The sequence below is a fragment of the Acartia tonsa genome, chromosome 13 (genome assembly GCF_053477335.1).
Source record: "Acartia tonsa isolate MP-2025a chromosome 13, ASM5347733v1, whole genome shotgun sequence".
Classification (NCBI taxonomy): Eukaryota; Metazoa; Arthropoda; class Copepoda; order Calanoida; family Acartiidae; genus Acartia; species Acartia tonsa.
The window spans coordinates 40,779,554-40,803,252 of NC_137272.1; the positions used below are offsets into that span (position 1 = coordinate 40,779,554).

Below are 23,699 nucleotides of genomic sequence, written 5' to 3' on the forward strand. Positions count from 1 at the left end.
ATCTTTAAGTTTTAAAGTATACTTAGCCATTTATCTAAACTCAATTCAATTCAATAATTTGTTTCAAGTGGAAAGTTGCAATTTTTTGAAAATGAAGTTTATATAATTCAACTTTATATTGAAGTAGCAGGTTGTTTGTATGTATGTGATTATACCACGAACAAAACATCATTAAGATTTCACATTTTTATTATTTGTAAACATATAAGTATTCAATGGGGGAATGCCTTGCACAGTTAGGCCTTCCAATCAACGTATGCGTTGAAAATAAAGCTTATTTCATTGTATTATAACAAACGTTATTATGAAAAGAAAATGCCACTAGTCCCCAAAGTTTTAAAATAACGTTTTTCTTATTCGCTGGCCTAACTATTTTGGGGACATTTTTAAATTATAGGTTGGTTCATTAAGTGTCCAAACGTTTGAACCACTAATTGCAGAAGGGGTAATTTTGTATATCATCATTATGAATGTACCTCAATTTATTCGCCATAATCTTATCCCTTTAGAACCCAGGAAAAGTCTAATAATATGTGAAAATGTTCTGAAATGACCAATTCTTTATTCTTTTAGAAGTTCTGTCAGCCCAGCCATCCCAGATTATTGAAACAGTAGTCGAACCTGAGGTTTGTCATTTGTTATCAGCGAAGCAACTATAAAAGTCCCTTATCAAACTAGATGTTTCATCTCTAGCCTAAAGGGACGAAGCTTAGGAGGGGTATAATACACTTTCTCGTATTCATTCGAAACCGGTGGATAGGAACCGGTTTTCATCCATACGAAAAAACTATGTCTAGCATCGTATTATAACCAGCTTTCTACGAATATAAAAATGTACAATCATAAGATTTAAACCAGTTTTTTTTAGCCGGTGCCTTCGGCACCTAGGAGCTAAAAAAACTAGTTTTAATCTCATAATTGTACATTCTATATCCGCGGAAAGCCGTTTATAATACGATGCTAGAAATAACTATTATCCTACATTTAGTTCTGTTAAAAAAGAAAGGGAAAAATAATTCTATAGGGAGAATTTACCTCCCCCCCCCTCACTTGCTCCTAATTAGGAATGGCCTAGAACCTTCAATAAAACAATACTCAACTTCCCTATAAACAATTTATAAAGCTGTTTACGATATCTTTGCGGACATACAGTCAGACACACTTCAAATATTTTTTTTTACTAAGACCGAAGCTACTCTAAACTTATTATTTTAGCCCAACCAGTTATCCGTGAGTACAGAAAAGCCAAAGCAGTTTGCTCCAAAATTTTGCCTTGTCCTCAGGTTCAACTGCGGGACTAGGAAAACCGTAAGTGTTTGTTTTGATTACCTGCTTTATCTTTTGGTCTATATGTTTGATTGACAGCTTGTCTGTAAATTTATCTCTTTCTTTCACTATCTATCTATACATTCAAAATATATCTATCTAACTATACTAGCTATTGAATTTTATTTTTGAATCTATTTATCAATGTAAACATCTATTATACTTCTGCTCTGCATATTCGTATTTTAGCCTCGATATTGTTAGTTTCTATATATCTATCTATTCATGTATATCTGTACATTAAGATATATAAGTTTTCCGGAATTTTAATGTTAGGGGGAGATTTGAAATCTGCATCAAATTTTGAGGATTTTTATAAAATTCGTTTTTTCTATAATTCTTTATTTAAAAGCGGAAATGCTTTAAGTTAATTAATTTTGACCAATAGGATAAGTGGATTTTAAACTACCTGCGCTCTAATTGGTTGAATGATGTACACCATCCAATAAGAGCGCAGATTTTTTAAATCCACCAATCACAGATGCCAAAATTAATTAACTTAAATTGCATTTCTGCTTTTAGATAAAGAATTATAGAAAAAACGAATTTTATAAAAAATCCTCAAAATTTGATGCAGATTTCAAATCTCCCCCTAACTTTAAAATTCCGGAAAACTTATATATCTTACTGTACATCTCTCTACACATATATTTACATATCTTTCTATCTATCTATCTATCTATCCATATTTCAGCACCCCTGTTGTAAGTTTCCCCTCCCAGAAGATGATAGAAAACACATCAAGTATTATCTATCTATCTATCTATTTCACTATCTGTCTATCTACCTCACTATCTATCTATATTCATCTATTTAGCTATCTAGCTATCTATCTCACTATAACTATGTATCTATGTATCTCACTATCTCATATCTATCTATCTATCAATATTTCAGCACCCCTGTTGTAAGTTTCCCCTCCCAGAAGATGAAAGAAAACACATCAAGTATATCTATCTATCTATCTACCTCACTATCTATCTATATTCATCTTTTTAGCTATCTATCTATCTATCTCACTATAACTATGTATCTATGTATCAATCTACCTTACTATCTATCTATCTATCCATATTTCAGCACCCCTGTTGTAAGTTTCCCCTCCCAGAAGATGAAAATAGAAAAAGCGGAGAAGTTGATCAGGAACACACATTTATTTAATTTTAATGGATATAGAATTCGTGGACAGACGGAAATTTCTAGTCAATTTAGCTAATATGGACGTATTGGTCAATTCGTTCATCAAGTAGGAGAGGAGGAATTGTGGTAAAGGGGATTGATGTGTGGTATCGTCATTTTAGCCAGCTAGGAGTGTCATATTATTAGAGTACATTAAAATCTGGTGCAACATCTAAGTAATAATATATCGATTGTATTTTAATATTTAGTAAATCCTTTTTTTTCCTGTAACTACATGTAAATCTATAATACAAAGTAGAACGATGTCTGTCTGTCCGTCTGTCTCTTAAGATCTCGGTAACCACTGAACCGATCGGATTCTACTCTTCAGGGTTTATACCTATTGGTCTTGTGGTGGTTTTAAGCTATTTTCTTGGGGGGTGGGACACCCCCAACCCCAAAAAAACAAAAAAATCCCCCCCCATTTTTTTTTTTTTTTTTGCTTAAGATTTCCTTGGTCCTTTAACGAATTTCGCCTTAATTTTTTTTATCACCTCTTGGGGCAAAGCCCCTAGAGGCTAGGGGCGAAGCCGCTAGTATAAATATAAAGGGTGTTAAAAAAAGCGTGCCTTTTTAAAAGGCAAATGCGCGGCTTGTCTTAAAGTAAAAAAAAAATTCAGAAAAATAGGCAGTGGATACAAATATATTGTACCAGCGGCTTCGCCCCTAGCCTCTAGGGGCTTTACCAGATGCAACCACTTATTTCGAACATATTATAAAAAAACATATTTTGGTGCTGCGGACCATAATTTTATGGGTTATTCATAACGCTTTCTTTTCAATCTTTTAATATTTTTTTTTTGGGGGTGGGGTTGGGGGTGTCCTATTCCCCAAGAAAATAGCTTAAAACCACCGCAGGACCAGTAGGCATATTCCGTGAAGAGGAGAGCCGATTCGGTTCAACGGTTACCGAGATTTTAAGCTTCAGACGGACAGGCAGACATCATTCTACTTTGTATTATAGATAAATAAATAAAATACTAATCAAACACGACATTTCACATTGTCACGAAGTAACAAACGGACGGACACACGAACAAACCTTTATAATGGAGTAGCTACGCAATAAAACGTTTTATTTGTTGATAAATTTTTCTTTTAAACGAAGCTACATTCATAAAGTTGGTTAAACCGTTCACTTGATGTAATTTTTCTAAGGATTATCAGTTATTTATTCAGACAGCTTTTCGCGGATAGTAACTAAAAAAATTAAGATTTAAATCGGGCTAAAAATATGGTTTTAATTTTATAATTTTATTTTAATATTCAGGGAAAATTGATTTTTCAGTATGACTGATAACCGGTTCTAATCCAGCGGATATCAATCGGATTCGAAGCCATATTGGAAAATTGTTACTAATCTCAAGTAGAATGTTGTCTGTCCGTCCGTCCATTAAGATCTTGGTAACGACTGAATCGATGGATTCTACTCTTCAGGGAATGTACCTACTGGCCCTGTGGTGGTTTTAGGCTATTTTCTCGGGGGGGGGGGGGGGGACACACACAACCCCCCCCAAAAACAAAGAAATCCCCCACCATTTTTTTAGGCAGTTATTTCAAAATAAATGGCAGCACCAGAAATACTTATTTTTTTTAAATTACCTATTGGGGCAAAGCCCCCAGAGGCTACGGGCGAAGCCGCTAGTGAAATATAAGGAAATATATTAATAATCAATTATGATATAAGTAAATACATGTAATTCTAGTATTTATATTATTCTAACATGTTAATATTATATTTATATTCCACATGTTTTTATGATATTACACATTTTTCCTTCTAATTTTTTTTTTATAAACAGATTTACACAATTTCTGCAATTACACCCCTCCCCCCCAGTTCTGTACACTTATTAATTTTAATTGATCGCATAGTTTTTATAGTTAAAAAAGCACACTTTTTTCCTTTTTGTAATCACAATTTCTAGCTATATTACTACTATCCAAAAATGCTGATGATTTAACCGTATGTTTTTACAAAAACTATAATATTATTAAAACCCACAACAAATTATGATTGACAAAGTCCAATGTGTTAAAATTGTGTCAAAAATCATCCATGTGACGTAATGAAAATGAGGGATTATCCATCTCTTTTTTAGGGGTTTTCTTTCCCACTTCTCCTCTCATCTCCCTCATTTTATGACGTTATATTTATAATTTTTGACACAATTTTAACACACTTGTCATTATGTTTGGGAAGGGCGAAGGGGGGGGGGGAGCTTAGGTACCTCCTAACATCCTTTTAAAAGCTTTCAGTTCTATTAATGCAACTTTTATTATAGCACCACAATTTACGATGGAGTGTAGTAACACCGAGTGATGTAAGCGGATATGCACATAATCTTTATTTCTCTCTCATTATTAGGAACATAGCTACTCTACAATACATCTTTGTTAGTTTGTCAGTTTATTCAATTTAGATATGGATGAATTATGGAGAAGAAAGTTATACTAAAGAGGGAAGGGACATTGGGCTGTTTATGACACTAGTCCCCAAAGTTTAATAGTAACAATTTCTTATTCATTGGCTCAACAACTTTTGGGACTTTTATTAAATTTTTATTGGTTGGGTCATTGAGTTGAGTGTCCAAACGTTTCAATCACTAATTGTAATCTACAGAAGGGGTATTTTTTGTGTATCATCATTGGGAATGCACATCAATTTTTCGGCCATTGTCTTATCCCTGGATAGAATGATTGTCTGTCTGTACCACAAGATCTTGATAACTGCAAGACCGATTAAATGATCTTTTATAGTGAAGATTCTTACAGGTCCTAGAGAGCTGAGGTATTTTATCTTATTGGAGTCTCTATCTTCAAATAAATCTATAATACAAAGTAGAACGATGTCTGTCCGTCTGTCCGTCTGTCTGTCCGTCCCTTAAGATCTCGGTAACCACTGAACCGATCGGATTCTACTCTTCAGGGTATCTACCTATTGGTCCTGTGGTGGTTTCAAGCTATTTTCTTGGGGGGGTGGGACACCCCCAACCCCCAAAAAACCAAAAAATCCCCCCCATTTTTTTTTTGCTAAAGATTTCCTTGGTCCTTTATTTTTTTTGTAGAAGATTTCCTTGGTCCTTTTTTTGAAGGAGATTTCCATGGTCCTTTACGATTTTTGCCTTAATCTTTTTTATCACCTCTTAGGGCAAAGCCCTTAGAGGCTAGGGGCGAAGCCGCTAGTATCAAATAAAGTAGTACAAAATATTTTGTGTGAGGCTTGGGATCTCAATAACGTCTTAAATGCTTGGGTTCAATATTTTAGGTAATATTTACAAAGGTTCCTTTGAATGGTTTTTTGCTATTTTATTTTCATATTAAAGTGTTTTAAGCTATTTTCAGCCATTAGAGTTTTTGTTTGCTTATTGAGCTAGCCACGAAGATTTTAAACAAAAACTGAAAAATCATTTATATGTAGTTTATATTTTTACCGCTAGGCACCACTATTTTAAAATCACATACTCAAATTTTATTCAAAAATTTAAGAAATTTTACAAAAATTATTATTTATGTTTCTTTTTAATTTTGATTTATAGAAAAGAAAAAAAAGTGCCAAAAATTGATATTTTTTTTTACGTGAAATTTAATTTCAATAGTAATAGAAACAAAACTTTAAATCTATTTAACCAATTATCCTTCCAGATCTGCATCTCTGCCACCAAGCCAATATCTATTTCTGTAAGCTTGAGAGAGCTTATTTTAAGTTCGAAGCCCCGGCCAGGGAGGAGAGGGACAATGGGCTGCATATAACACTAGCGCAAAAAGTTTTATAATAATATTCTTTTATTCGTTGGGTTATCAAATTTGGGGACTTTTTGATTGGTAGGTTGAAAAAGTTGAGTTTTTAAACGTTTCAACCACTAATTATAATCTATGTAAAGATTCAAATTTGTGTATCATAATTGGGGATGTACATCAATTTATCGGCCATTGTCTTATCCCTTTAGTTACCTGGGTAGAATGAATGTCTGTCTGTACCACAAGATCTTGATAGACCGATTAGATTCTCCTTTATAGTGAAGATTTTTATAGGTCCCAGAGAGGTATTTGCCTCAGCCGCTATCCGATTATAAAAAAGCAAGGTCTTTTGTTTGTTTATGAAGCTGGTATATAGCCACCAAATAAAGATTAAATGACAAAATTTGAAAATATCATTTATATGTAGTTCATATCTGTTCCGCTAGGCTCAACTATTTTTTAAATCACAAAGTCATATTTAACCCCAAATGTAAGATTTTCCCTTCAAAATCAGCTATTTTTATATTAAATTGATTTTACTTTATAGAAAAAGAAAAAAGTTGGACTAAAGTTGGTAAATACTTTTGAGTAACAAATTTTTTTCAATAGTATTAATAAGAAAATTTTGGATATATCCACAGTTTTAGCCTTTCTGATATTCATCTGTACCACCAAGAAAACAATTATTTTTGTAAGCTTGAGAGAGCTAATTTTAAGTTAAGAGTCAGTATTGATCTTCTGTTTCAAAGTACCTTGTTATACATCCCTTATCCTTTTTAAAAATTCAATTGAATATTAATTCTAAGTTCGGAGTCTATTACCAATATTATTCTTGTGTTTCAAAGTACCTTGTTATACATTCCTTATCTTTTTAAAAAATCAATTGAATATTAGAGGAAGCGAGTAGTTTTTTTCTTTGCTACTAACCCTTCTGGTTAGCCCTAATCAAACACAACACACACAAAAACTAGCTTTTGTGCTCGACTAAACATATCAAGGGAAAACGCTACAAATATATCCATATGAAAGCGCAGCAATGATAATCTAATAATAATTTAGATGAAAAAGAAGAGTAAAGTATAGTTTCTTATCCATCCAATCCTATTATATAAGGTAGAAAGCTTAAGAATTCAATAACCACTGAATAATTTTTAGTTCTATATATAAGAGAAACTTCACATTAATCCTGTGATCCACGTTTATTATTATTTAAAGTTTTGAAATATGGATTTAGCCTATTTTTCTGACCCCTTTGAATAACCCTTCGAATACAGAGCATCAAGATGCCAGGGGCTTAGCCGCTTGTATATTAAAACAGTATTAGCTGAAAAAGTACATATATTAAATTGCAATTACATCTACTTCTATTTAATGTCTTGTTGTTGACATATATTATAGGTATTATATGTCAACAAATTGTTACGTGGTTCAACATTTCATATGGAAGTAATGAGACTCGACAAAGTGGCAAAAAACGAGCCGTGTCAAGCCATCTCTTTTTAAGGGTTTTCCTTTCCCACTTCTCCTCTCATATTTCCCTTTTATGACGTCACAGGGCTTATTTTTTCTGCCACTTGGTCGAGTCTCGGAAGTAATTGTTCTTGTTACTTTTACAACTGCATAGCAATATTAATAATTATATTATAATAATTTATATTAATAATTAATTTATATTATTATTATTAATTAATATTTATTAATATCAACTTACATAACATAATTGTATATCATTCTATAAAAAATTGGATGATTGTCTGTCTGTTGATATCGCTAACCGCTGAACCGATATAATTCTCCTTTACAGTGAAGCTTCTTATAGGTCTTTGGAAGAACTATTTTAGAGGAGGATACTTCCACCCTCCACAGAAATCTCAACATCAATAAAAATATCACCTTACCAATTTGAGTAATTTGACAATAATAACTTTTTTGAAAATATTTATAGCTCTAAGAAAAATTCCATGTAGTAGGTTTTTCCCATTACCTCATATAGGGCGAAGCCCCTAGAGGCTAGTTATAGTAAATAGAGTATTTAAGCTGAAATTGCTGAACTTTAAAAAAGATAAAACAAAGATGACAACATTATTAAAAGAGAAGGTTTACAAATTAGACCATAAGCGAAAAGAACGAAAATAGTTATAAGATTTACACTAAAAACCTTTAAAGAAAAGAAAGCTAATCTTGGGTTGATCCCAGAGATCTAAAGGGATAAGCCAATGGCCGATACATTGATGTACATCTCCAATGTTAATACACAAAATTACCCCTTCTCTGGATTACAGTTAGTGGTTGAAACGTTAGAACACTCAACTTACTAAAGTAGCCAATAAAAAGTCATTAAAAGTACCCAAAGTTGTTAAGCAAACGAATGAGAAAACGATATTATGAAACTTTGGGGACTAGTGTAATAAACAGGCCATTGTCCTCTCTCTTTCTGGGTTGATCCAATAATATTATTTAACACAAGTTTTCAATGTACTTAGTGTAATAAACACAGCTAGGAATAAGGAAGAAGAAACTTTAAACAGGGAGTAAGGGAGGGGACAATGGATCGAATATTAAATTTTTAGGAGTCTCAGACTTTGGGTCCTGGCTTAAAGGGATTGTGCAAGAATTTAGCAGTTTTTGACTGATTTTCGCTAATAATTTTCTTCAAATTTTCTGGATAAATCTGGATTTCGTGGCCGTTCAGCGAAAACTCTTAAATTGAATTAATTGCTTATTGTTCCCTCCCTTACTCCCTGCATATTAATGTAACCTTTGCAGATATTGTAATATCAACAAAAACAAAGGATAATGATATTTTGATATAAATGACAGGAAAGTTGGATTTTCATTCCATTTTGGTCTATGGCCTATTCTTTAATGTAGAATAATTTGGCGCTTTCCCTCAAAAATTCTGTTGAACACTGAAACTCCCTCCCCCTTATTTGTAAAAAAGGTTAGGTTAGGTATTCTTTTAAACTGGGTAGCCCTGCAGGGTTAGGGCACAGTAGGTTTAGGCCCCGCATATTTACTAATCTTCGCCATCTCAGATTTTCAAATTTAGCTTCAGAATAGTTCTCGCATCGTATTATAAACAGTTTTCCGCGGATATAAAAATGTACAATTTTAAGATTAAAACCAGTTTTTATAGCTCGAGATGCTGAAGACAAGAGCTAAAAAACTAGAAAACTGGATATAATACGATACGATGCATGATTTTTCAGTGTGGCTGAGAACCAGTTCTTATCCAAAGGGTATTAATCGGTTTAGAAGCCATACTGGAAAATAATTTCTAGACATTCTATTATGTTCGTACATCAAAGGACATTAAACAATTGTTTAATTAATTTGTATCTCTAATCTGTGGGAAAAGATAAATATTTATCTTGCAAATAAGTTCTCTTGTTCTTCTTCACAATACAATAATAAAAGGGATAACAATTATGCATACATCACCAGAGAAAGAGAGGGGACAATTGGCTGTTTATTACACTAGTCCCAAAAGTTTTATGCTAACAATTTCTTATTCGTTGGCCTACAACTTTAAGGAAGTTTAGGAATTTTTAATGGTTGATTCATGAAGTTGAGTGTTCAAACGTTTTAATTACTAATTTTAATCTACAGGGAGGTAATTTTGTGTATTATAATGGGGGATGTACATCAATTTATCTGCCATTGTCTTATCCCTTTAGATCCCTGATACATCACACAAAATTGTATTTTCATTATAATTTGCCCTTAAAAATGGTATCATCTAATAATACATTTGTATTTTTTCAACGCGTAATTGGTTAATTTTAATGCAAATGTTAAAATGAAGAAATTCAAAGTGCCTAATAAAAAATGACGTCATACAATACAACTGATCAATAATAGGACAATTAGGGTTAGGCCGGATATCCGGCCGGATAGTTTCAATATCCGGTATCCAGATATCCGGTGTGGCCGGATATCCGGCCGGATAGTTTCAATATCCGGTATCCGGCCGGATATCCGGCCACACCGGATATCCGGCCCAACCCTAAGGACAATATACAAACTAAATTACCAATGGCAGGCTAGTATACAATTTTATTAAACGATGATAGGCCAGTTTATAGGCGCTATACAAAGCTTATATGCCCAAGCATATCCTAGCAAAAGCTTGATTTTAGGTATGTTAAATTTTTATTGTTAAAATGAATTTTTATGATTATTCTACATCAAAGAAGTTGAATAACATAAAGAGTAGCTTCTATCAACAACCCATACGATTAAGTAAATACCATACAAGACGTTTATGTAACTACAGGTACTCTAGCTATATATGGCTGTTCCCTTAGCCTCTAGCGGCAACCCCTCTAAAAAAATAGCCTAAAACCATATCTAAACCACTAAAAATATGTCCAATATTTTTTGTGTTGCTTAGATTGAGTAATAAAAAACTTTAACCAAGACCTGAAGCTCCCCTAAAAAGATGGCTTTTTAGTGAGATATTAATGAACAGACAGACATACAAACTACTTCTTTTACTTTAGAATTTAAACAGGATACTATAAAACAAGCCTAAGATACATTACAATGTAAATAATTCTGTACATTAGGGTGGGTCGATTTTGGACATTTTTTTTCAGAGGCCAAAGCGGGGATCCGAAATGATTTGTATGAGTATAATACACCTCTGGATGATTTAAAATTCATCCTAAGTCTTAAAACCGCTGACGACCAGACATTCAAGTGTATAGCTATTTATAAATGGGAGTCAAAAATGTATTGAATCAGAACTAGGGCTTCATGGTGCTCCCAGGAAAGGCATTGAGGAGTAGAATCAGGAACTTTTGACCGTTTCAAAAAATCTCGTTCCTAGCCTGAGAAAATCTAAAAAACCTCTATAAATTGGACAATTCTCAATAAACCTTTAAAATAATGTTTTTTTTTTAGTGATTTCTCCTTCTAGGAACGAGATATTTTGAAACGGACAAAAGTTCCTGATTCAGCTCCTCAAGGCCTTTCCAGAGAGCACCATGAAGCCATAGTTCTGATTAAAAAAAAATGTTGAATGTCGTCTTTGCATATTAATAAGTAATCAAATATATTTTTTAGTTGTCGCGGTCTAAAACTCAATTTTTTAAATTCTTTTTCGGTCAGAAATGTTTTAAAGGTTAATTTTATCTGTTGCATATCCCCTCTTTGTCTAATTCTGATATGAACCCGCCCTACTGTACATAATCCCAAAAAGTTGTTTAATTTTCTTAATGCATTGCATACCTCTGCATTTTCAAGGACAAGTGCAAAAATTCTGTAAAAAAACTTCCAATTATTGGAATAGACCATATAATATCATGCAAATGAATTTTGTAATACCCAGAGAGGAAGGGGACTTTAAAACATACTGGTACCCAAAGTTTTATAAACATATAATGGCTTCAAAACTTAAAGGACTTCTTTAAATTGTTCATGGTTAGGACTTCTACACCAAAGTAGTGCAATCAAAAGGTTACCAGAAGAACGTATGGCCAGGATAACAACATCCATAAAAGCAAAGCTTTGAAACGGTAAGACAGACGAACATTAATACTTGTAGAGTGTCAGAACTGAATAATCAGAACATAAAAGTATAAATGTCGAAGCAAAATTGTGAGTAAATTTGTTGAAAAACTACAGACATACTTACATTTTTATGACTTGATTATAAGGTACTTCGCTTATAACATTATACTTTGTTGTCCCAAGAATCGATAAACTTAAAATCAGATAAATCAGATGATTAGATCACATAAAAATTAGTTGTTAAAAAAGTAAAAAAAATAAACACGTTTAAAATTGACGTACGGACATTCTGGTAATAATTATTACGCTTTCTAAATCATACCTAACTACTAAAGGAAAACCATGCAAAATTAAATCGATAGCACAATTCTAACATGCCTAAATTAACGAAAAAAGGAACTCAGTAATAGTGTCTGACTGATTATGACGTAACCAAAAAAATTAGCCAATAAGAGGCCACTATAAATTTTACCATTGGTCAATAACGGCCTCTCATTGGCTAATTTTTTTTTGTTACGTCATAATCAGTCAGACACTATTACTGTGTTCCAAAAAAAAAGCTATCCGTCACGAACGGACGGACGTACGAACCGACTCTGATTATAGAAAAGCTTCGCTTTTAAAAATCTGCTGTATACAATTTATGTTTACTTTTCTTAATTAAAGTTACCATCTGGTAAACAGTAATGGTACATCAAAACATGTACATACAACAGTGTACTAATTACTAATTTGGATTTTCTTTTCCTTTTTTTGTACTTTACTTTCGAAAAGTATCTAAGATAGAAATTAGAACGATGATTGATTAATTTATAAGCAGAATTTTAATTTTTAGGTATACAAAAATTGTAAATAAAATATAATAATAGGATTCTAAGAAGAAATAATTTACATTTTTAGGACTTGATTATATAGATTTTTATAAACTGTAATATTGTAACTTGTTGTCTTAGGAATCAATGTTCCAAAAACATATCTATAGTATAGATGTATATACCTACAACTACCTCCCTTTCTTTTCAAAGACCTCTTTCTTCTGCTTCTAAATTATTTTCTGCTACTTGGCTGTATTAATAAAAGCGACACCATTGGATGATTTTCAATGACCCAATAGAAAGATTGCACAAGGCGGTTGCGATTTTACTTCCTTTCCCTCTAATGTTCTACTCTAATGTTCCAAGGATATAAATAATTTGTGTACTATGTGGACAGGAGCCAGAGGCCAGCACCCCCAGATCATCCCCAGTTGCCCGTCCCTCCCCCTCCTCCTCCCCTCCCAGCCCAACCCAACAAATTCGACAATCCACCAGAGAAAGACCACCGTTTTTTAGACCCAGGTAAGACCTAAAGGGATAAGACAATGGACGATTAAATTATGTAAATCACCAATGATACACAAAATCATCCCTTCTGTATATTACAATTCAATAAAAGTCCCCAAAGTTGTTCAGCCAACGTCATTATAAAATTTCGGGGACTGATACAAGATATTTTGTTGCTTTCACACAAAGTGCTTGTTAACCACTGATATGTTTCAATATCTATATTTTACTAGCATGACTGATAGACAGACGGACAAAAAATGTATATACTGGATACCCATCGCTATATGAAATCTTTACACACACTTTCATCCGTCTTTTTAGCCAGGAATAAGGTATAAACAACAAGCGAAATTAATCTAAAATAATATTTTGGGGGTGAATGGACAGATCGCCAATTTTACGATGTGTTGCCCCCCAACGACAGATGAAAAATACGTATAGGTTTCGCGATAGACAAAATAGTTATAACGTAGCTTCGCTACTAATAAATAATTTTGATTTAGACGTCCTGCCCCCCTCCCCACCCAGCCCCCGCGTGCATCCAGTGCTGAAACAACCGAGACTGCCCCCGTCAAAGAAGCCTCTGCTGAAAAATTCAACTTTAGGTGACCTTTTATAAATATACAAAATATTTTCTTGTAATTATTAGAATCCGGTGGATAGGAACCGGTTCTCATCCATACGAAAAAACTATGTCTAGCATCGTATTATAAACCGCTTTCTAAAGCGGAAAGCGGTTTATAATACGATGAATGAAATAACTATTACTAGTCACATATCCTTTCTGATTTTGGTTTTGAGATCAACAAACAATTCAAATAATCAACTGTTTTTGCTAAATTCAAGCCAAAATGTCAAACCTAACTTTATTATAATTTTAACATAAGTAAGTAAAGAAACACAGAATACCATTTTATAAAATATGAAAAAAATCATAGACATAGTTTTTTCGTATGGATGAGAACCGGTTTCTATCCACCGGATTCGAATGAATACGAGAAAAAACATTGCCATTAATACAAAATGACATTTGGCTAAGATGTAATTTCCCCCCAAAAAAGTCATAAATCATAATTGTCCAAAAATATTTCACAGCGAATTTTAAGATTGAGGGACTAATTAGAGAAATGAGATAGTTAATGATTACTGAGTACAATAGTCAAGTGATTCCTATGATTAATGTTGTAAAACTGGAAAGTTGGATAGTTCTATTACAAAGGCTTTAGCCTACTTCCTCATCTTTTTTGCAATAAATCTATTGTAAACCCAGACAAGTACCTGGATCCAGTTCTGGGGACCTTTATTATAATTATCTATCTATCTATCTATCTATCTATCTATCTATCTATCTATCTATCTATCTATCTATCTATCTATCTATCTATCTATCTATCTATCTATCTATCTATCTATCTATCTATCTATCTATCTATCTATCTATCTATCTATCTATCTATCTATCTATCTATCTATCTATCTATCTATCTATCTATCTATCTATCTATCTATCTATCTATCTATCTATCTATCTATCTATCTATCTATCTATCTATCTATCTATCTATCTATCTATCTATCTATCTATCTATCTAGATCCACCCGGCCCAGCATCCTCAGACCCCGGGGTCCACCGACTGTTTCAACGACAACAACAACTACGGAGAAACCAACAACTTCTTCAAGACTCTTCAAGTAAAAATTTCCTATTTCCATCGTCCTATCGTTTTTAAATTTTGCATGGGGATTCTTGTAATAGTTAGGCACACCTTATAGTGCTAGAATGTTCATTTTAAATAAGATAATTTTTATCTTTTTACACAATTTTTTCAATATGATATATTTATCCTGAGGTGGATCTTTAAATCATTTTAGTGGTGAGCCAGATCGGGGTGAGCCGAATTTCAGTTAATCACAGCGCGGCATTTCATAAAATGCTGTGCTCTCATTGGTGAAAAGTTGGCTCACCCCGATTTGGCTCACCACTAAAATGATTTAAAGATCCAGCTCTGTCGATTTAAAACTTTGCATAATGGTTCCTTAAACATTTTGGTAAAAATTAAAGAGCACAGAAACTTTGTAATCATTACTATGAAGTCTGTATGTCCATTTTAAACATAATCATTTTTGAGTTTTTCTGATGATATATAATTATTATGATATAAACTTTTTTTATGGGGGGGGGGGGGGCAAATTATCTTAAGAGGATGGTGGTTCCCCTTCCCTTAAACATATGTATATTGACCTTTCCAGGACCTATGATAAGCTACATTGTAAAGAGTAACCAAATCAGTCTAACAGTTACGGATATCCTTCGGTAAAAACACACAAACAGACAGACAGACAGACAGAGACATATATCCTGTTACTTTATAGTGCTTATTCTAGGAGACCAGACTCGAGGCCCGCCACAAGTTTTGTCCCAAGACCGAGTGTCAGTTCTTCTAATGGGTAAGTAGGCATAGAGAAAAAGGGAAATGACAATGGAGAAAACTATGACGTCAGAAAAAATTAACAAATAACCAATGAGAGGCCGATATATATTTTACCACAGTGAATACTGGCTTCTTATTGGTTAATTGTTAATTTTTTCTGACGTCATAGTTCGACACTTTTACTGTTTTCGACAATGGACTATAATAAATCTTCCCAAAAAACATTATGTACTACTACTACGTTTCCCCAATAATATGTTCTACCCAAGGAGAAATTTAGTTTTTTTTTAATAATTTGTGAAAACATTATTTTGTTCACTGTCAAATACCTTTTTTTAATAATTTGTGAAAATATTATTTTGTTTACTGTCAAATACTTCTCCCGTTAGAAAGTCAACTACCTATCCATATACATGTAATCTATCAATATTTCCTAAATTTACATTTTGTATCTATCTATCTTCCTATCTATTTACACATTGTGTCAATCTATATATAGTATCTATCTTTCTATCTATCTACAAATTTTATCTATTTATCTACTACATATTGTATCAATCTATCAATCTATATATAATATCTACCTTCTTATCTATCTACATATTGTATCTTTCTATTTATTTACATATTGTATCTATCTATCTATCTACATATTGTATCGATCTATCTATCTACAAATTTTATCTATTTATCTACTACATATTGTATCTATCTATGTATCTACATATTGTATCTGACTATCTACATATATGTTGATAGATAGATAGATACATTATGTAAATTTTAGAAATATGTATATAGTATATATCTTTCTATCTATCTACAAATTTTATCTATTTATCTTCTACATATTGTATCTATCTTTCTATCTATCTACAATTTTTATCTATTTATCTACTACATATTGTATTTGACTTTCTATCTATCTATCCATCTATATATAGTATCTAACTTTCTATCTATCTGCATATGGCATCTATTCATCTACATATTGTATCTATCTATCCATCTATATATAGTATCTAATTTTCTATCTATCCACATATTGTATTTATCTATCCATCTACATATTTTATCTATCTATCCATCTACAAATTGTATCTATCTATCTATCTACACATTGTATCTATCCTTCTATCTATCTACATATTGTATCTATCTATCCATCTACATATTGTATCTATCTATCTATCCTAGGATTAGGTCGGGTCTCTGCTCGCGCCTGCGAGTCAACTGTAAAAGAGTCACCAAACACATCTGCTGCAATGAGGTAGGATTATCTATCTTGATAGCTAGATATCTTCTTGCTATGTTATAAAGCACTAGGGTATTTCAAGAACGTCCAATGACTCTGGGTGGGGGGGGGGGGTGGCACCCATAAATAGAATATCCCCCCCACCCTCAACTTCTAACCTTTAAAACCCCTCATTAAAAAATAAAAGCTTGGACATTCTTGGGGTAGGCTTTCGCGTCAATTCTGTCCCGGAGAAACAATTAAAGGGCTGGTTGACTACAGAACATTTTACTACAAGATCATTTATTAAACTAGATTTATTTGTAACTAATCTATCTTTGTATCTTGTATAGTCTGAAAAAGAGGCAGATCCTGAAGAAAATGTTGAAGAAGAAAACAGTGCTGAAAAGGAAAATTGCATTCGATTTTTAGAGATTTAAAAAAATTATTAGGTTATATATGAAATTTTGTTTATCATAATTGGTAATTGTAGCTTAGTTCATATCCCATGCCCAATCATTATATCCATGCATCATTTCATAATAACCTGTGTCCCTAACTTTTTTTAGTTTCGAAGCTACTCTATAATTCCAAATGTCCCTCTATCTGCCTGTTAGAGAAAATGTAGGGGAAACGTGATTTTCTCGGCTTTTATAAAAGATATAATGCTGAAACTTTTGGACAAGATTCCTTTCATGAAGGAGCATAATCAACTATAAAACATCCATGGCGGTCGGAATGCTTCTTGGCAGGTTTTTGGCTTTTTATAACAAACATTAAAATTGCAATTTGAACTAGAAGGAAGAAGTATTAACTGACAGAAGTGATGATGAAACTTCTACTATTGCTGACGAAGCAACAGCTGCTCCCGAAACAGGTGCACACTTGAAGCAGCTTATAGTGCCTAATAAAAAATGACGTCACACAATACAAATGACCAATAATAGGCCAGTATACATTTATATTGACCAATGGTAAAAAGTATGCTGGCATATCATTGGACATTTGTATTGTATGGCGTTATTTTTTTTCAGGCACAATATGCTGCTTCACACACTTACATTTGGAATAAATAATAGAACTGGTTCTTTCTCCCAATAAGTCTAGCGAGCACAGAATCCCCCTCCCCTGTTTTTTTTTTAAAATAGGAATGGTGTTATTATTTTTCTATATCACCTATAGAAAGCATAACCCTGCAGTGCCTAACCTAAAGTTAAACACACATACTTTTTAATTTTTAAATATTGAAGGGAGGGAGGTTCCTGTGCTCTACTTGGCACTTTGTGGGAAACCTCCATAAGGTGATAACTTTAAGAGGTATTAAAATGCAGACCAGAGTATTGATCTTGAACTTTGTTTATAACTTTTCCTAACGTGATTCGAAGTGTAACATTTTTATCCATACAAACATTCAATTTTAAAAACTATTTCGAATTTTTTAAAATAAATTTAAGATAAAATTTCCTGTAATAGGCATAATGCAAATTTTTCTTATAACATAAAACTAATTTTAATAAAAAGTTAAAGTTAAAAGAGGTGATATGACACTTAGGGAAGAAAAGCAATTTATTTTTTTCCTTGAGTAATAAATATCAGTAAATTATCCCTATACAGTATATTTATAAGGAACAAATTGACAATTTTATATTTTCCTTTTTATAAAAGGAAAATATTTTGTAATTTTTTAGCAGGAAGACTATACTATAAGTTTTAGCTGTCTGTTAGGCGCTCGAATAATAAATAAAATCAGTTATTTTTCAGTATTTGATTAATTTTGATTGGATAAATAACCGGTTTTTTTCTATATTGAATTTTTTTTGAAGGTTTTAATGATGTCTATTGTCCACAAAAACATTACTAAAAACTAATCTTTTTTTCAAGCCCAGGCCATTTCTAATGGCATTTCTAAAGGACATCCTAGCTTACATTTTGATTTTTTTTGTTGGGGGGGGGGGGGGAGTTCACAGGAGGGTTCAAAAATTCATATTTTGGATATAAATGTGAAAAATTTACTTTAATTTTAAAAACAAAGTGTTTAGAACCAATTTTTTATGTCGCTATGAAGGTTTTTTTTTGCAGAAGGCAAAGGGCATCCCTAAATTTTTATGTGAAGCCAAATGTTTAAAAAATTTCTATTTCTAGAAGTTATTGAGGAAGATTCAAATGAAAAATTAAACACTGTTAGCTCTAGCATGGAGAAACTTTCTGAACAAGGTCAGTACTAATGGGTTATTTTAAAGAAAAGCTACTTTTGTTCCGTCAGTATGGGGGTAATGTTAATTTCTCGGCTGCTGTTTAGGATGTATAGCTAAAAATTTTAGTAAAGATATGTGTCATCCTTCTTAAAAATTTAACCATCCTTTTTAATTTTTACTTGGTCAATATTCAATTTAAGATTAAATGAAATAAATATTTAGATATTATTATAAAAAATATCTTGTTAAAGATAAAACTTGCTTTAATAAATTATTTTAAAGGTTTTGAAGCCGTAGTATCAAAAGTCTCATCCGTATCTTCCACAGAAACCAGAGTCGTACAAACAGTCTTACCCCCGTCAGCTGACAAACCACAAAACAACGTACAGACAGTAAATCCGCAAACAGCTGAAATTGAAGAAAATATCGAGGCAGAAAATGTGCAAACCATTGAAGTAGAAAATCCGCAATCAGCTGATTATTACAACGAAGAAGTGGTTGAAAGTGTACAGACAGTAAATGAGGAAACAGCTGACGATGTTGAGAGTGTACAGGCAGTAAACCCACAATACATAGAAACAGCTGAAGTTGTGTATCCAGAGTCAGCTGATTTTGTACAAACTGTTAATCCCCAATCAGATGATTATTATCAGGTAAAATATGAATACAAAAATTGGATGTCTGTGTGTTGGTATTTCATAAAAGATCTCACAAATTGCAGAACAATTGATAACAAATCAAAATAATTTAAAAATGATAACAGCCATTCATCTAAAAATATTGTACTGTCATTGATAAAAAAAAACTTAAGAAAAAGTTTTAACAATGTGTGGTGTAATTAAAGTTTCTAAACAAAAGTTAATTTAGTCTGTGTTCTTTCTGTTAAATAACAAAATTATATACTATTATGTAATATATTTTTTAGGAAAAAATAATAAACCTTCTCAGAATGTTAATACATTTCCAGAAAAGTATATCAAAGATGATAAATTATTTGATTGAAATATTGTGAAGCCAAAATTTTTTTCCCCTTCTTCAAAATAATGTTGGGTGAGGGAGGGGGATTTCAGTACTTATTAATGGAACATTTATTATCCTATATATAGCTATGACAGCCGTACTGACAGACCTATACAGAAGATTCAGAAGATGAGTGAATATGCAGTATTTGCGCACAAAACGATGCGCTCTGGAGTCTGTGATTTTGGAAACATGAGGTTACTCATTATTGAGACAAAATGTATATTGTGTTGTGATAAGTGAATGCTTACAGTAGTGTTGTGGGTGCTGTGTGATTTCTTAATGCAGATGACGTTGAATGTTCTTTATTGTTACAGCTGGTCAGATAGCAGCCATGACAACGTGGGTTGCCCTTGTTGTGGGTGGAAAAAGGTTTATGAACTTCAACCAAATTTCTAATTTATGGGGGTTGTTGACACCCGTTTCGCAAACTTATGCTTTTAATACAAAAAAACATTTTTAGGAAACCGCAAATCTAGACAGCTCATTGAATGAGATCTTAGCTGACCAAACAGCTGAGGAGTACCCTGAGACAGTGAAACCTGTTTATGAATATCCTGAACAAGAGTATGAAACTATTATTGTGGATGGTTTTGATGTAGGCACAGCTCAACCCTCTCAACCTATTAGAATCCAGGTAAAGGATTTTCTCGTATTCATTCGAATCCGGTGGATAAGTACCGGTTCTCATCCATACGAAAATCTATGTCTAGCATCATATTATATTCAGTTTTCTATGAATATAAAAATGTACAATTTTAAGATTAAACCCAGTTTTTTTAGCCCCGAGGTGTTATATCCGCCAAAAGCTGTTTATAATACGATGCGAGAAATAACTATTAATATATCCGATAATCAGATAGTAAAACCTTCTAAATTAGGTAGAAGATGTAAAAATAACAAGTAATGAAGCACAAAATGAAAAATATTATGGATTGATGAAACGGGACGAAGAACAAAATACATAACTTTTGCACCAATTTTGACGTCATATTCTCCATCTCTTTTTTAGGAGTTTTCTTTCCCACTTCTCCTCTAATCTTCCTCATTATATGACGTCACAGGAATAAAAAGTGATACAAAAGTTATGTATTTTGGTCTTCGTCATGAACTGGTAAAACTAATTAATGAGATAATGTTCATTAGTCACAAAAAAAGAAAGAAAAGATAAAATAATAATAGAAAATCACGAAACTTTCATAACAATATTTCAATATCTTTGGTTGCATGACTTACAGACCAAAAATTACAGTAAGTGATATAATTGATGTTCTATGGTAAGAAGTATCTTTCCCATAAAATTCACTAACATATCTTAAATAGCAGCCGAGAAAATCACATTTTCCCGCATAGCGTTACGTACTGACCGACGGACGGACAGTCAAACTGGAAAGAGAGTTATTAAAAAAAAAACGGAACAAGGAATGAAAACGAAGCAGCGGGTGTTGTCGTATTTTCACAGTTGAGGGGGGGCCTTTAACCCTGCGGGGCAATCATTAACATTAACCTAACCTAAAATAATCTACCAAAAGCTAATGTTAAAATACGAAGAAACCCGCCACTTTGTAATCCGAAAAAAAACTTATGTATCTAACTTTTAACTTAACTTTTTTTCTAGGAACCAGTTGAATTAAGAACTCCAGCAACTGATTTCCTATTGGAAGAGGTTGTTGAAGAATTCATTCCATCCATTGAGGGTAAGTGAACATGTAAGAATTCATAGAAAGAAAGTGAATATTTACAGAAAATCACGAAACCTTCTTAAAAATGAGTATTCATGTTTCGAAGCATGACTAACAGACCAATGGACCAAGTAAGTTATATGCTGGATGCACATTAGGATATATAAGTTGGAAGGAATTTTAATTTTAGGGGGAGATTTGAAATCTGCATCAAATTTTAAGGATTTTTTTTGTAAACTTCGTGTTTTGTTTAATTCTTTATCTAAAAGCGGAAATACAATTTAAGTTAATTAATTTTGACATTTGTGATTGGTAGATTGAAAACTATCTGCGCTCTGATTGGACAAGCTTAAGTGTCGTACATCATTCACCCAATTAGAGCGCAGGTAGTTTCTTATCCACCTATCCTATTGGTCAAAATTAATTAACTTAAATTGTATTTCCGCTTTTAGATAAAGAATTATACAAAAAACGAATCCTTAAAATTTGATGCAGATTTCAAATCTCCCCCTAACATTAAAATTCCTTCCAACTTATATATAAACACTGAAGTAAATCAGAATACAATTGGTAAATTTGGTAAAGTTTATGATTTTAAACCTAACATAAAAAAAACTTAACTGGACAGATAGTGAACTAAATTAAAGTTCCGTTGTCATGTTTAGAATCTGGAAATGTTTATGAGGATGAGTCCAGAGTTTTCTATGCAGATGAAGGAACAGGTACCTATACAGTTTATACAGGATTCATGTTTATTAGGCATAGAGTTAAGAGTTAAGACTAAAAGGGCTAGGTGTCGCTTCGGGTACTAGGCCTCTCTCCACGCACCTTGAAACATGCTCCGCTTATGATTGCGGTGTAAAGCGTCCATTCACCCATCAGACAACCAACTCTCTGAGATGCACGACCTTTGTCTGAGAAATCCCAACTGTGCATGGTAACGAGTTGCGCCTGTTTTGGCCAAGGCATTCCCCCCACTCTAACTATTTACATCGCGCATCTGACATAGTAGCAGTGGGAACCATTTTTAACGTCTTTAGTTATGGCGCGATGGCGGACCGAGATTCGAACCTATCACCTTTCCAACGAAGAGAGGATGCGCTACGTGTTGAGCCACGGTCGCGGGTATTTAATTAGGCTTTTATTTTAGGTTAGGTTAGGTTATATTGGTTAGGTGATTTCCCAACAGGGTTAGGCAATTGGCCCCGCAGGGGCTAGAAATAGAAGAAAAGCAACTGTGATAAAAACGAAGAATCGCCCCTTAAGGAGCGTTGTCACGAAAGGGACTATACCCGATTGTTTTTATTTCATATCATGTTATAGTAACTAGTTATTCTATTTTTAAAATGTACTTAGCTACTTTTTATGTGTATACATTGTTTTATTTTAGAAGATAACGAGAATTATTACTATGTATATGAAGACGAATTAGAATCTACCCCTCAAAGGAATCATTACATTTATACACAAAATTGTTTTAACATTTGTTGCTAGATCATTGAGATCTAAAGGATAAGATAATGGATTAATGAACGAACATCCCAAATTACGATGTACAAAAATGTAGTTTAAATTATTGGCAGATAAGCTTTGACACTTCTAGTTTGTGCAACCCAATCAATAATTTGATTTAATACCCCAAATTTTTAGCCAATATGTGAGAGAAAGTATTTTTAAAACTTTGGGTACCAACAGGATTTACATTTGAATGTCCTTTTCCTCGCTAGTAAAATAAAAACATCAGGTTTTTATATTTGTAAAATATTGAAAATCTCCGATTATTAATTTCTTTTAAATTTTGTAATTTTCAAAATATTGCCGTATAAGCATATTTCACTTCTCTTTGTAACATTTTGCTGTTACAACATAATTCATTTTTTAAAGGTAATTTTCAAGAACTGGTAATTCAATAATCTGTAAAAAATTAGAAATTCATTTATTTTTGAAAACATTTTTGTTTAGATAGGAAAAACTGCAGAAAACAGACAGTGAACACGACATCTAACTTTTCAGTTAAATTTGTAGTATCTAGATATTTAGAAGAACCTTCT

At 32.7% G+C, this 23,699-nt stretch overlaps 1 protein-coding gene across 1 annotated transcript in view; it reads left to right on the top strand.

The window, feature by feature from the left end:
- Positions 1 to 23,699, top strand: part of LOC145335307 (uncharacterized) — a 111,336-nt gene that overhangs the window by 65,140 nt on the left and 22,497 nt on the right. Inside the window, exons 8-20 of the mRNA XM_080181043.1 lie at positions 574 to 626; positions 1,216 to 1,308; positions 2,021 to 2,070; positions 13,589 to 13,690; positions 15,471 to 15,533; positions 16,715 to 16,787; positions 17,550 to 17,628; positions 18,894 to 18,965; positions 19,229 to 19,599; positions 20,430 to 20,603; positions 21,585 to 21,663; positions 22,314 to 22,370; positions 23,039 to 23,094. Coding sequence (XP_080037169.1) covers positions 574 to 626; positions 1,216 to 1,308; positions 2,021 to 2,070; positions 13,589 to 13,690; positions 15,471 to 15,533; positions 16,715 to 16,787; positions 17,550 to 17,628; positions 18,894 to 18,965; positions 19,229 to 19,599; positions 20,430 to 20,603; positions 21,585 to 21,663; positions 22,314 to 22,370; positions 23,039 to 23,094 — 1,322 coding nt within the window. The remainder of the gene's footprint in view (positions 1 to 573; positions 627 to 1,215; positions 1,309 to 2,020; positions 2,071 to 13,588; positions 13,691 to 15,470; positions 15,534 to 16,714; positions 16,788 to 17,549; positions 17,629 to 18,893; positions 18,966 to 19,228; positions 19,600 to 20,429; positions 20,604 to 21,584; positions 21,664 to 22,313; positions 22,371 to 23,038; positions 23,095 to 23,699) is intronic.